The following is a 15,735-nucleotide window of genomic DNA, read 5'->3' as shown; positions in this document are numbered from 1 at the left end:
ACTGTTCTACTACTACTGATTGTAATCAATACTTTTAGAAAATGTTAAATCTCTCCCAAATCCTTTTTATTAAATATGAATTTGAGATCTGACTTCTTTCCCCCAATTTCTTTCCCAAGGTCTGTCTGGCCAAGTTAAACTTGCCTCTCCTTCTATTCCTATATTTCAATCTTCTTATTAGTAGCCTCATGTACAGCAGTTTCTCTTTTTTTCAAGATCCACAAAGTATATCCCCACCACCCCTTTTTAACAGACTTTAGACTATTTATCTGCACATTAGATTATCCTCTGAATCCCCTTTCCTTGCCATACTAAAAAAGTAACATAATACATAGTATAAAATGTGAATATGTGTGTGTGTGTGTGTGTGTGTATATACACACACATGTATCTTACACATTATAAGCACATGACTTTTCCATCTTTTATTATACCTGAGATTTAAATGCCTTGCTAAAATGAAACTATCAATTATCAAGAACATAAGGACTATCCTACTGGCTCAGACTCATGAATTTCATTTCTCTTGTTCACTATTCTGTTTGACAGTGATTAACAGTGATTTGCAACACAACATGTCTGTCTTCTCCATCAACTTTAATAGTAAAACCAGGAACTGTTCAAAACCAGCCACATGTGGTTGTCTAAATTTAAATTAGTTAAAATTAAACAAAATTTAAAATTTACTTCCTCAGTCCACTTCATATGCTCAATAACCACACATGGCTAGTGGCTATCCAGGCACTGGAGGTATAGTATGTTTCCATTATTGCAGAAAGTTCTATTGGACAGTACTGGGCTAGATGTTTATTCTCAAACATACCTTCCTTAACATAGTTTCTTAAAACATTGCTTCCTTTCTTAACTCTTAGTAACCCATCCTACTGAATTTAAAACATTTCAATACTACATATTCTTTCTTTTCAGCACCTATGGGGAAAAGACATATCCCTCTATTTTATACTCTTAACTGTACGTCCTTTAATATGTCCTACTCAGTTGCCTTTCTCTAGCTGCAGTTACTACTGGTTAGCGTAAATTTAATTGGAAAGATTTGGGAAATAAATCCCAAGTGTATTCTACCCATATCTTTTATGATTCTAAGATTTCAATCATATCCCCTATAATGTTCATCTTTTCAAATAAATCTTAGCTTACTGTTTGATCTGTCTGCATGTGGGGGCCTGGCCACATGCTAATTATGTCCATATACTCACAGTTTATCCATTTCTAATACTTTACAATGTTTTATGCAGTGCAGACAGTCAACCCATTTTTAAAAATGAGTACATAACAAATTCGACATTCATCTTGCCTTGATGAATATTTGGAAAAGCAATGTCTATATAGCATGGGGAAAAAAGAATCCAACAGAAACTAAGAAACAAAGAAACCATTTACCAGAAAGAAGCACAAAAGAAATAATCTTTGCAATGTGTGGAGTGATAGATTTATAAGGAAATATCAATGAACAATGACATAATATAAACACTATGCTTCATTACTTCTTACTTGTCTCAACGTAACCCTTGGAAGAACATAAATTAAATGGTCAAGTCAATGGATTTCTTTTTAATACTATAAAAGTCAACTCTTGCACACAATAGGAGTCCAATAAATATCTACTATTTTTCTAGACTGAGAAGGTACTAAGCAGAAATAAGCAACTTAATCATGTAAAATAACAGAATTTTGTTGTCTTCATATTCACCATCTCCAAACATGTTAAACATACAAGGAAAATTAGTATATAAGATTTAGCTTGAGTATAAAATAAAGAAAATTTCTGAGTATGGGGAATTTTAAACATTACAATTATATACAGAAAATACGTATCTTACCTGGAGATCTGAGAAAAGGCATTAACCTTAACCTAAGAGTAGGGAAATAATTAGGCTACAGATTTCTTTCAACCCCAACTTCCTCCATCCAATAAAGAATACACTTAAAAAGTAAAGTACATGTAAGACAGAATAGAGGTAATCAACTAAATGATTTCTTCACAAGTCATCTGGATTCAGGAATCTTGTCTTCTATAGCCTTTGTGACTTTTGATACCATAGCACACAGTCTCTCCACAAAGTGGACATTCCATACATATTGACTGACTGCTTCCTGTGAAGGATATTCCTGTTTGGGCTTTACTTTATCTTTCAGAACCAAATTAGACGGTTTATCCTGTTCCTTTTCATATTCTTTGAAGTCACTCTTGGTGTATTTCCCACCTATTTATTAAAAAAGAAAAACAAGAGAACTTAGGAAAAAATCACCAAATTAATCAAGAAAAAAATTATTTTATAAGAAGTATAATATATAATCACTATTTTATAAGTGATATATATATATATATATATATGAATAGAGAGGGGTATAGAAAAAAGCTGGGAAGAGAACAAAAGAATCATAGTAATTGATTCTCTATTACTATTTTAACTGGTCGGACATCCATTTTGCTAGGTAGCCATATGCTGCCACCTAATGATGCATATGAATATTACAACATCAAATTTTCAAATCCCACATTACACAGTTCACTGGAAAACGGTGCAGTGTTTAAATAGAGCCATTAAGCCCATGAGAACATTAGGTCCAAAGGAAATTGAGAGTTTGGGACCTGAGTTTGAGATCTGAGAGACTTAGAAGTTTGGGAGACCTACGGCCTTCAAAGCCTCTGATCTGTCAAAACAGACACTCTCCCTCAAGTCTCAACAGAACACTGAGCTGATAGGAGACGGCAGGATGTGTGTAAAAGTTCACGAAAGAGATATGAAAGGAGAGGGCTGGGGAAAGCACCAAAGATAAACTGTCTCTGCTTTGAAATTCTTGCTTAAGAGAATCTTTATTCCTTCCAAGTACGCAAATGAAATCAACAATCTGTCAGAAAAACAGGACCTACTGTTTTGTTTTGACTGGCCTACAGAGGCAGGGCCAGCAAAGGAAAGAGCATTCCACTCAGCCCCTCTATTCTCCAGTCTGATCTCCTAGCAGATGAGGATTCAGTTCCGATCCAAGCCCCAGCTCTGCTGAAAGTCCCGCCCTTCCTCCCCCTTCACTGCCATCAGCTCATGCCTCTCCAGGGAGGGCTTCCCACTGCATGACAAGTAAAGCTGACTGGAGGCACACAGAGAGGTGTTTTGATTGCACACCCTATATACACCTTAACTGTCATCAGGGTCTTAAAGGAGAAAATAGCAATTTAGAAAAGGGAGTAAGCATCAAAGAGAAGATGGCAATTTCAGAGGCTCCTGAAACAAAAATGGCCTTTAGACAATGTTCTGTATAAAATGTGAAAAAGACAACTGAAAGAGTAAAATACGGGTAACTGTAACAAACAGGTATCATTTCATCACTGAAGGATTTGCCATGTGCTTGTCATTAGTAGGAGTGTCACTATGGATGTAGCAGTTACGGCATAACAGAAAAAGCAATGGATTAAGTGAGTTCTGTGTTCAAATCCTGACTCTAGTGGGAGGTCCGAGATGAAACACCACTTTTCTGAAACTCATTCTCATTTATAAACTGAAAATAATAACAACATTTCACACAGCTATTAGAATCACTAAAAAAACCTGTTAAGGGGAAGTACTTAGCACTGTGAATGGCAAAGAAGATACATTCAGTTTATTATTACATGTGAATCTGTACTACATAAAATTATCTCAAAATTAACTGAGATTAACAACAGAGTATACGTTTATGATGGCATATGTGAAACTGAAGCATCTGTCTCCTCATGACAGTTTATTGTAGGAAAAAACATGATGAAATTCACTTAAAAGTCATTTTGTAAATAAACTACACTGAAACCAGTTAGGAGGGCAGTAACATTTCTTCAGTGGGTAGATGGGTTAAGAAGAAGACAGATTTGAGAGGGGGAAAAGAAACTCAATGTAGGGCCTTTGAGTCATCAGTTTATGTGACCCTGGATAAGTCACTTCACAAGAGAAAGCCTCAAGTTCCTTCTCTGTACTAAGGAATTATAGTAATACTGGTTTCATACGTATCCCAAAAGATAAACTTAAATTAGCTCTCTGGGAAAAAAGCCCACAGAAGAGCTGCTTGGCAGTACTATTTGGACCAGAACTGTACCGCATTAGGGCAGCAGATGGTCTATATAGTTCCTGAATATAACTATTTGCTTCTGTGGTTCATATAGCCGCCATTACCACATGTGAACACCATCTTAGTGCCTCAATTTAGTTTTTATTACTCACTCAAAATAACTAACCATGTACTCTAGATTCTAGGACGGTTTCACGGGAGAACCTAACAGTCTAGGGACCCCCAATCCAAGTCACTCTCTCCTACCACAGAGAACATGGCTTCCATCAGGCCTGTTTCTTCCTTGCCTCTTCCAGTGTTTAATAACTGCTCCCTTCTCTGGGCTCCGATAAGGAAGCACAATCTACCAAATACTTCAGCACGTCACTCTCAACCACAGTTTTCCATTTCTTTCTTATTGAAAAAAAAAATTCATAAAAATCTTCATAAGTATTGTAGGAAAAGAAGTAATCCTAGACTTCCTGGTAAAATTTAGCATTTCATGATAAAAAACTGCCAAAGTGAACCTTTTTAAAAACTGTATCAAAAATTAAAAACCACCATATTATTTCAGAATACTGCAGACTCAACCTTAAGTTTGGTGTGCCATTGCCAGGAATTAAGTTGACATGCACATATGCACATGTGGGAGCCGTCATGTACAGGGAGAGTACACAGAAGAATAAGATTAGAAACCATTAATAGGACTGGTTCAGCAAATTACGGCAAATACATTCAACCTAACACTGCAGTTGCTGAAAAGAACAAATTGTCACTACATACACTAAGGTGAACTGATCTCTTAGATACATTATTAAATACATAAGGTACAGAAATAGTGTGTATAGCCTGCACTCATTTGTTTTCCTTTACTAAAGGAGAAAACTATATGTATATATAGAAGATACATAAAATGAAAGGAAATTCTTAACATGAGATAAATGTTTATTGTAATGTGTATTCAAGCAATATATGTGGAAGGTAATAAAAGAAATAGGTAACAGTGGTTACCTCTGGGAAGGGAAACTGGGTAAATGAAGGACAGGAGTGGAAGGGAGGTTTTTTCGCTACCACCTTTTCATGGACCTTTCCAGTTCTCTACCATAGGACAATTAAAACAAACTTCAGGAAAAAATTTTGAGAGTTTTGCATCTACAAGAAGAAAATCACCACAAAGTCAACATAATTACTTTGGAAACGTGTCACGTCTGCAAAGGGTAATTTTTTTTTCCTTTTTTTCTTCTTTCTTTTATTAAGGTATCATCAATACACAATCTTATTAAGGTTTCATATGAGCAACACTGTGGTTTTTACATTCACCCATATTATCAAGTTCCCACACACACACACCCCCATTGCAGTCACTGTCCATCAGCATAGTAAGATGCTAGAGTCACTACTTGTCTTCTCTGTGCTGTACTGCCTTCTCTGTGACCCCCCCATGTATGCTAATCATAATGCCCTGCAAAAGGTAATAAATATGTAACTTGTAATACAGTCAAACACAGAAAATTCTTCAGCAATTTAAAATAAACATACACACACACTCCTCTACCTTAGATTACAGACAGCAGCTGTGTAAAATCATAAGTGTTAGGAGTCACATCAATGAGCATTTCTCCTTATTAACAGCACTCAGTCAAAGGAGATGCACATAGACACAAGCATGCAAAGCAGAACAAAAAACAAAAGAAGATGAACCAACATACCTTTTCCTTTCCATTTAACCTTTGCAACAGACTGGCTAAAATCCACATGTATTCTTCTGTCATCTATTAGTACATTGTCCATTTTGAAGAATGCTTTCTCACAATCTTCTTCCTGATGGTAATTATAAAAACTCAAGCACAAATCTTTATGGAAAAAACTCCTGCAGCTAGAACAAATACTGAAAATACAAAGTTTGTTACTAAAACTAGTCTTTGAATGCTTACTAGGCACCAAATGCTGGTAAATACTCTGGATCTATTACTTCAATTAACCCTGATAGCAACTGGATGAGGTACTATTATCTCCATTTTCTCAAAGAGAAAACAGAAGTTGAGAAAGGTATAGAAGTTGCCACACGTCACACAGTTGGCAAGGATGAAAGCCAGAACTTGAACTGAGGCAATCTGATTGCAGAGGACATACATATACTTATCTACTGTGTTATCCAATTGGTTTATACAAATCCCTAATCCCTTTTACTCAAATATACAGAAATTAAAAGTTGTTTTTATAAATTTAGTGTTAAAACCCATTTGACAACATAACCTGACCTAACTGGAGGCTATGGCATTTGTTTCACTGCAGAAATATTTTATGCTTGATTAGAGAATGCTCATACACACACACACACAGAATTACTCTTCTGAATTCTGATAACACCTGAATTGGGAAACACAGCTCTGCCCAGGAGCTTCAGGTGACGGCGTGTGGGCCTGTGATATCAAGGCCTGGGTTACATGTGGGTGCTTCCTGCCAGCAGCTTCACAAACCCTAAATCTCTATTTCTGACTTCTTAAGATTAGTTATAATCATATTTATTTACCATTTACATCAGGAACTAAATGGATTATAAACTCCATGAAGATACAGATAAAGCTTTATTCATCTTTGTATCTATACATCATTAAGAATATCATCTCACATATGGCAGGCAGGCAATGTATGTTTGATGCAAGCATAATCCCATCACTGTGCCATTTCCCCAAAAAGAAAACTCGCAGATCCTTTACACATATGTGAACACCTGACTGGTAACAAAGTTAACACTGCTGAGCTGTGTGGATAGGACCTTTTCAATAAATTGTGCTATCCAACATAAGAAAAACGAAATTTAACATGATACACATAATATACATATACACAAAAACTACATTACAGATTTAAGGAGGAAAGATAATTTTAGAGCAAAGCTTCTAAAAATAACAGAATATTTTTATGACTTTGAGGTAGGCAAAGATTTTTAAAACAGACCATAATAAGAAAAAAAAATACTGACAAACTGAACTAAAAATTTAAAAATTCCTGTTTATCAAAGGAACCCCATTAGGAAAGAAGACAAAACAGAGCAGAAGATACCTGCAACACATATAACCAAAAAAGAGCTTGTATCCAGAAAATGTAAAGAATTCTTACAAATCAATAAAAAGGCAGCAGAATACCTGATCAAAAAGTGGGCAAATCTTAGAAAGTTACTTCATTAAAAAAAAAAAAGACATCCAAATGGCAACAAACATGTAAAGGGGATCGACCGGGGAAATACAAAATAAAATCACAAGATGCCACGACATACTCACCAGAATGGATAAAATTTAAGACTAACCATACCAACAGCTGGTAAAGAGATGGAATATGGGGAATCCCACACTGCTAGTGGAAGGGAAAATATTAATATAACCACTTTGGAAAACTGATTGGAATTACTAATTAAAATCACACCTACCCTATGACCCAGAAAGTCACTCCTGGATATATACTCAACAGAAATATATACTATAAATATGCTATAAACCAAATGAACACCAAAAGACTATGACAGGAATGGTTTATAGTATAACCACTCATAACAGCCCAAAAGTGGAAAGGACCCAAATGTCCATCAACAGCAGAACAAAAATCTAACTTGTTTTATGTACACACAATGAAATACCATACGTCAATGAAAACTAACAACAAAAACAACAAAAGCTACATGCAGTAACATATAAATTTAACAAATGTAACAGTGAACACAAGAAACTAGACACAAAAACCACACACAATGTTTACATTTATATTAAGTTTAAAATCAGGCAAAACCAATCTATGATGTCAGTAGCAATGAGGGGAAACCATCAGAGGGCATACAAGGAAGGCCACTGCGATTAGGGTCATTTTTTGTCTGCTAATGTTGTATTTCTTGACCTAGGTGATAGTTTACATGGGTGTATTAACTGTGATAGCTCATCAAGCCGTTCACTCATGAGCTGTAAGTTTTCTGCATGTATTTAGCTCTTCAGTTTAAAAACAACCTGAATCACATTATCCAAAGCATAAAGAACTACGCTAATGCAAAAAAACTACAGAGATGATGAACACTTACCAAGAAGCTGCCCACACCCCAGAGAACTATGAAGCAGAACAATGTAGCTTAATCTGAGAGTAGCTTAATTGAGAAAAGTTTCAAAAGATCCCCCTCAAAACTGAAATGTTGAACATGATAAAGAATTCATAGATCCTGTAATCACCCTATGGTCCAAAGTTGAGCTGAACTATATATTTATAGAAAATGGTGTATCTGCAGAAGACTGAGAAACACAGGCAATTTTTAGTCTATGTGCTATAAACTAAATGACAATACATTTCATTAATAATAATGAAATATTATTATTCAATATTATTCAATAATACTGAAATAATGTAAATGAAATATAATATGAATATAAACAAAATGGAAGTTTACTTCAGGGAAATAAGTAATATTTCTTAATGTGTCAAAATCGAACGACATTGTCAGGTCTAGAAAAAGTATTCATAACAAACTAACGGTAAAGATATCCTTTCTGCTAGGTGCATGGTGCACAGTAAATATCATCTCTGGACAACCTGACAATATCTAAGTGAAATTTGTTATGTGTCTATCTTCCTCAACCTTCCATTATTCATCTTATACCACTAAAACTTATCATAGTGCCAGAAATATAGGTGTTCAATAAATGCCTTGGAATAACTGTAACTTAGAATGAGCTACTACTGGACACGCACATTCAGTCCAAGGCTGCATAACGGAACAGCACAGCCTAGCATAGTGGCTAAAAGCAATGGGAACAGTCAGATGTATCTAAGTTCAAATCCCAGCTATCACATTCACTAACTGCATGATTTTAAAAAGTCACATTACCAACTGTGTGTCTCAGTTTACCTATTTGGAAAAGGAGGGTGGACCTACCTCAGAGTTGTGAAGATTAAATGCAGGCCAAGTAGCATGATGCCTGGCTTAAAGAAAGTTATTTGAGCACATAAGCTATCATTATTATTATTACAGATCTGGAAGGTACCATCTAATTCAATACTCAACCTTTATTTATAAGGAAGGTAAAGCCTAGGAAAAAAAGAGTTCTAAATATACTGCCAAATACCATATAATAGTTAGTCAGTAGCAGAGCTTGGATTAATATCTAGAACTTAACACTCAGACCAGTTCTCTTTCTATTATTCAATTACACACACATCCAATCAATACTGAAAAATCATTTATAGAATGTGAAAGACTTTACCTAAAACTTTATAAAAGTTTTCAGATATATTAATGCAGATTGCACCTGAACCTATAGTAAAGGTACATGTATTACCATCAACAGATGCTGAATCTATCACCTATTTGAATTTAATACAGTTATTTTTCTTGGGTTTCTAAAGAAATGGCAAACTAATTTTCTAATCTTAGAGACCAGAAAAGGTTTTATAGTTTTTCATATTTTATTCTTATATAAGAAGAAAATCAATATCAAACTTAATATATTATCTATATTATGACTTACCTTTTCAAATTCAATAAAGGCATAACAGAGGGATTCTCCTGTCTTCCAATCGCGGATAACTTCACAACTGAAAATAAGTTTGGAAAAAGTTACTTTAAAGAAAAGGCATTCATTCTCACTCTTCAAAAGTGAAGAACAAAATAAGTTAGTTATTAAAAGGCAAAGTTAAACTCACAGAACTGTATTTCTCCAAATTTCTTTAGTAATTTTTTTCTTTGGTATCGTTAATCTACAATTACATGAAGAACATTATGTTTACTAGGCTCCCCCCTTCACCAAGTCCCCCCCCACATACCCCTTCACAGTCACTGTCCACCAGCGTAGTAAGATGCTGTAAAATCACTACTTGTCTTCTCTGTGTTGCATAGCCCTCCCCGTGCCCCCCTACACTGTACATGCTAATTGTAATGCCCCCTTTCTTTTTCCCCGCCCTTGTGCCTCCCTTCCCACCCATCCTAAAGTATCATTGATATATAATCTTATGTTGGTTTCAAATACACAACACAGTGGATCAACATTTACCCATATTATCAAGTCTGCACCCCCTCCAGTGTGGTCACTGTCTATCAACATAGTAAGATGTTACAGAATCATTAACTGTATTCTATGTGCTGTACTACTGTCCCAGTGACCAACCTATATTGTGACTGTGAATTACTGTGACCCTTAACACCCTTCTTGCTCCACCCCACCTTTCCAACCCTTCCCCTTTGGTAACCACTAGTCCCTTCTTGGTGTCTACTGCTATTTGTAACAATTAATTTAAAAAAATAGTTTACCAGTCTATTAACTAAATTATCTAAATTCTACTATAAATGTCCTGACCAGGCCCACAGTCCTAAATTCCCAAAGCACTAAAGAAGAGTAAGATAAAATTATTCAATTTTCCTGCAACAAAAGTAACCTACTGCTAATGAATTTTTTTAATGATTTACCTCTAGTCCAAATGTAGATGAATTATAGAATATCTATAGTTACTGTAGAATAATGTATGTGTATTCATACATATATACATGTTTAATAAGTCTGTGCTTTGGAGTTTTTGAATTTTAATATAGCCAAGCTCAAAATTAACCCAGTAAATATAGCTATTACACAGAACTAATGTATCTTAATAACAAAACGAAAGGGTCAATAAGACCAAGCTGAAGCCATCTGGCTTGTCCCTTTCCTCACACATCATAGTCTCATTTTAAAAGCATGAAATAAAACATTGTGAGAGAAAGGAAATCACTTTATAGCATATGGTTCAGCTATTACAACATTTACATGTACATTAAAATATAAATATTGAACAATAGTCTAACCAAAGTTCTGACACAATCCAGGTGGTAGGGAGGGAGAATGAAGATGGAAGAATAGTAATACAGGTAAATCCTCATCTTCCTTTAGCATGAAGCCAGTATATGACATAAACTGAAAAATAAAAAGTAGCAGTATAGGAATATTTCTCATAAATATGATATATTGTGAGTGAATGGGGGAATAATATTGCATAGCCATTTATAGAAATATTTTTCTTTCAACAGGAAAAATAAGAATGATTTCACAGGGAAAAAACATGAAATGAAACTTTAAACATAAAGTAACACTTTTTAATCAACTATAAAACATTCCCCTTACAGAAAAACTAGCTTCACAGACTTCTGGATTAATAATGCTAAGGAAATTAGTCAAAAGAAGAATTTGGGAAGACTTTAGTTGCAAAATGATTTTTATATACATTGCTGGTAATTCTAGGAAGAACTTAACTGAGATAAATATTTTAAATATTAAAGAAGGTAATGAGAATACTACAGAACTAGACTTAAACTATTTCACTGACTTCCTCGTAGAGTAAAAATGTTTGTGTTAAAAGTGAGAGACTCATTCAGTTATATATATGCATGTGTGTGTGTATATTTATATATTTGTATATGTGTGTGTATACACACACATTCATACACATATTGTTCTTCCCTACTGTCCAAAAGACTCTTCTGTAAAATTTACCAGTATAACATTCACCTAAAGTTCACAGACTCATCAAAAATGTCATTATAAGCCAACTAATACCAAGTTTTTCTAAAGTCTTCCACTAATTATAGAGATTACCTTCTTATTGGCCCAAATCTTGAAAATATTATCTCCAGATCCTCGTCTGTGGTCACTGGATTCAATTTACACACAAACAGCACATTTTCTGGAGGTTTAATATCTGCATCAGGTAGGTCTCCCACCTAAATATAAACAAACAAGAATATTTGTGCAGTTTCCCTTCTAAATAACCTACTCAAGCTCAAAATGCTGATTTCCCTAAACCATCTAAATTCACAATATAGACTACAGGCTCGGGAAAGGAAATCTAAATAAGACTTCAAAATGTGAACTACACTGCTGCTGGTAGTAATAGTAATAGCTAATACTTACCTGACTCTGACTTTGTGTGAACACTACCCCTGGCACTTCATATACTTCACTGCTAATTCTTAACACAACCCTGCAATTTCCATTTTAAAGATTCAAAATTCAAAAGGTTAAATAACTAACTTGCCCAATGTCACACAGTATTAAGCAACAGAGCTAAAATTTGAACTCAGGTCTACCTGGCTTCAAACTCCCAATTTTATCTCCACTTTTTCATTTTCCAAGTATCTGATATATTAAAAAAAGAATTTATGTAAAGTATATCTAAGATGTGAAACAATAACACCCATGATCATCTTAGAACACTGATGGACAGTAACTGCAATGCGATATTGGGTGGGGACTTGATAATATGGGTGAACGTAGTAACCACACTGTTCTTCATGTGAAACATTCACAAGAGTGTATATCAATAATACCTTAAAAAAAAAAAAAAACTCCCATGATGCCAACAACTACCATAAGAACTAAAATTTCCCCTGATCCCATTACCCCTTTGCTTCCTTCACCAGAAATAACAAATATCCTGCTTTCTGGCTTTCCTTTTTGGGCCATTCCCTTGCATATCTTTATGAGTTTTCCCATATAGGTACATATCCCTAAGCAATACATAGTTTTGCTTATTTTTAAACTTTTGAAAAATATTATCAAACTGATAATCATTTCTGCGATTAGTAATGCCCAATCCTTTCCATGTTATTGTTCAACATGGAACAGCAACATGTCATTAGAAAATTCCCAGACAGTTTTTCTAGCTTTTTACTCTCACTCTCACCATCACCTTCCACTTCTGCCAAACTGAAGTCAACTTCACAGTCAACTACTGCATGGAGCACAGCATACCACTTCCTGCTGAAGAACCGTGATGGTCAGTCACAGTGAGAGAAAACCTTGATGGTGGTGCTAGTTTCATTGTTGGAAAACTGTGTTTCCCATAGAACTTCAGATGGGCAACAGTATTTTTTTATACATATGTTCAAAAACTCTCAGAAATAATTTTTTTCATTTTTAACTGAACGATTGTTGATACACAATCTTATGTTGGTTTCAAATTACAACACAGTGGCTCAACAGTTACCCATATTTTTTAATCCTCACTGCCTCTAGTGTGATTACTACCTGTGTATGTAGAAAGATGTTAGAATCATTCATTGACTGTATTCAAAGATAATTTCTGGAAGATTATCCCATGTCTCCTCTTGGTTAAACACGTTTAAAAAAACAAAAGAAGTCTTGAAAATTAAAAACAGTAAGAAGTAATAGAGCCAGTACGATCTGCTCAGTGTTTCTGAGATCAATCAAAAGAGAACAATAACCTATGTCCAGTAAGTTTCACAGCACGTAAGGGGAAGCACAAATACCAGGAAAAGCTCTGAAAAGCACCTACAAAGACAGAAACAAATACCACATCTAAAAGATGTACAAGTGAGAAACAAAGTTAATGAGTTAAAAAAAACTGCTATACTACTTGGTCAAAGATAACTTTAAGATACTGAAAGGAAATTTCATAACAGCTATGAAGTTCAAAACTATCGTAAAACATTGGTTAACTACCACTTTATCACATACAAATATAGAGAAACTGATGTTCTTAGAAAATAGAAGATGAAACCTGTTAATGGTGCGAATCAAAAGAATACAGTATCACCTATTAGAATGGCTAAAATCCAAAACACAGACAATAACAAATGCCAACAATGGTATATAGCTACAGGAACTCTTAGTCACTGCTGATGGGAATGCATAATGGTATATTCACTTTGGAAGACACTCTGCCAGTTTCTTACAAAGCAAACCACACAATCCAGCAATTGTGTTCCTAGGCATTTATCCAAATGAGTTAAAAATTTATGTCCCCACAAAAGTGTACAGCAGCTCTATTCATACTTGATAAAACTGGGACGCAACCAAGATATTTTTTTAATGGGTGAATGGATAAACTGTGGTACGTTTATACAATGGAGTATTATTTTGCGATCAAAAGAAATCCATTATCAAGCCACCAAATTTAAAAAAAGCCAGAGGAACCTTAAATGTATATGATTAAGAGGAAGAAGCCAATCTTAAAAGGTTACAAACTGTATGATTCCAATATATGACATTCTGGAAAATATAAAACCATGTATGAAGACAGTAAAAGAGATCAGTGGTTGCCAGGGTTTGGGGAAGGGAAGGATAAATATGTGGAGCACAGGGGCTTTTAGGGCAGTGAAACTATTCTGTATGAGACTAATAATGGATGCATTTGTCAAAGCCCCAGAATGTACAGTACAAAGAGTAAACCTTAATGTTAATTATGGACTTTGGTTAACAGTAATATATCAATATTGGCTCACCAATTGTAACAAATGTATCACTGATGCAAGATGTTGATAATAAGAGAAACTTGGGGATGGAGGGGAGGTACAGAGGAACACTACTTTCTGTTCAATTTTTCTATAAACCTAAAACAGCTCTAAAAGATAGTCTGCTAATAAAAAAAAAAAACAACAAAAAAGGAATCCATGACTCCATACTAATAATAAACATATAATAAGTAGGTGACAAAGGAGGGCTCTTCTTTATAGTCAAAGGCAGGCTGACAACTGTGGAAGCAGGGGAGTTGGAAAATCACCACTTTGTACCCATCAGAATTAAGACTGGTTCAGGCAAGAATCATGAACAGCTGAGAAATCTAGAAGAACAGTTTGACAAGGAACAAGGTATGTGATCTATAGCATTCTGGCTATGGCTAATCACAAGGCACAAAGGTCTCAAAGAATCCTGGTATACAGATTGCTGACAAATAAAGGGGAAAACAGAAAGCATGCAGTGGAGACACCAGGCAATGCATTACCTTAACTAAGTGATCAAAATGAACCCCTTCCAAGGAGAAGCAGATTGAAATCGCACACCTACAGATGTGACATCTGAGGAAGACCCAACACTTAAGTAGCATTCTGGCTATAGATGCATAACCTGAACCTAATCATAAGGCAACAGTAGAAAAAAACCAAACTGAAGAATATTCTGTGAGTGACCTATACTCTTCAAGAATGTTAAGGTCATGAAAAATAAAGAGAGGTTAAGGAATTCTTCCAGATTAAGGAGACTAGAGATACATGACAACTAACTGTAATAGATGATTGATCATGAGCCGGAATTTAGACTGGAGGGGAAAAGCTATAAAGAATGTTACTAAAATAGAATGGAAAAACTGGATTATGGACTATAATTCTATCAATTAAATTTCTGATTTTGATAACTGCACTGAGAATATGTAGGATAATACTGCTGCTCTTAGGAAATACACACCTATGCAGGAGATAAAAATAAATTATGTTTATAACTTATTTTCAAATTATCCAGAAAAAAACAATGTATGTGTATGTGTGTATGTTATAAGCAGAGACGAAGAGTGAAGACAAAAAAAGCAGAGGGGTAAGAATGAATGACCAAGCAGGTGTGGCAACATAGAGAAGTATTTTGCACTTCTAAATGGAAGTTCTCTGTTCTACTTTTGCAATTTTTCCTGAATTATCTAAAAAGGCTCAAAAAATATGCTAATCCAGGGGGCTCAAGATGGCAGTGTGAATAGGGTAGCAGAAATCTCTTCCCAAAACCATATATATTTTTGAAAATACAACAAATACAACAGTTCCTAAAAGAGAGACCAGAAGATACAGTACAACAGCCAGGCTACATCTATGTCTGCGAGAACTCAGCATCTCACGAGAAGGTAAGACACAAAGCCATGACCTGGTGAGACCTGAGCACTACCCCCACCCCAGCAGGAGGAAAA

General features: G+C 35.0%; 1 protein-coding gene across 1 annotated transcript in view; it reads right to left on the bottom strand.

Annotated features, from left to right (window-relative positions):
* PPIL4 (peptidylprolyl isomerase like 4) overlaps window positions 1–15,735 on the bottom strand; it is a 49,586-nt gene that overhangs the window by 12,680 nt on the left and 21,171 nt on the right. Inside the window, exons 8-11 of the mRNA XM_036906937.2 lie at window positions 11,643–11,767; window positions 9,549–9,615; window positions 5,751–5,862; window positions 2,129–2,225 (exon numbers count right to left, since the gene is read on the bottom strand). Of these exons, the coding sequence (XP_036762832.1) occupies window positions 2,129–2,225; window positions 5,751–5,862; window positions 9,549–9,615; window positions 11,643–11,767 (401 nt within the window). The remainder of the gene's footprint in view (window positions 1–2,128; window positions 2,226–5,750; window positions 5,863–9,548; window positions 9,616–11,642; window positions 11,768–15,735) is intronic.

The sequence above is a fragment of the Manis pentadactyla genome, chromosome 12 (genome assembly GCF_030020395.1).
Source record: "Manis pentadactyla isolate mManPen7 chromosome 12, mManPen7.hap1, whole genome shotgun sequence".
NCBI lineage: Eukaryota > Metazoa > Chordata > Mammalia > Pholidota > Manidae > Manis > Manis pentadactyla.
This window is presented reverse-complemented; position numbering and strand designations above follow the sequence as displayed.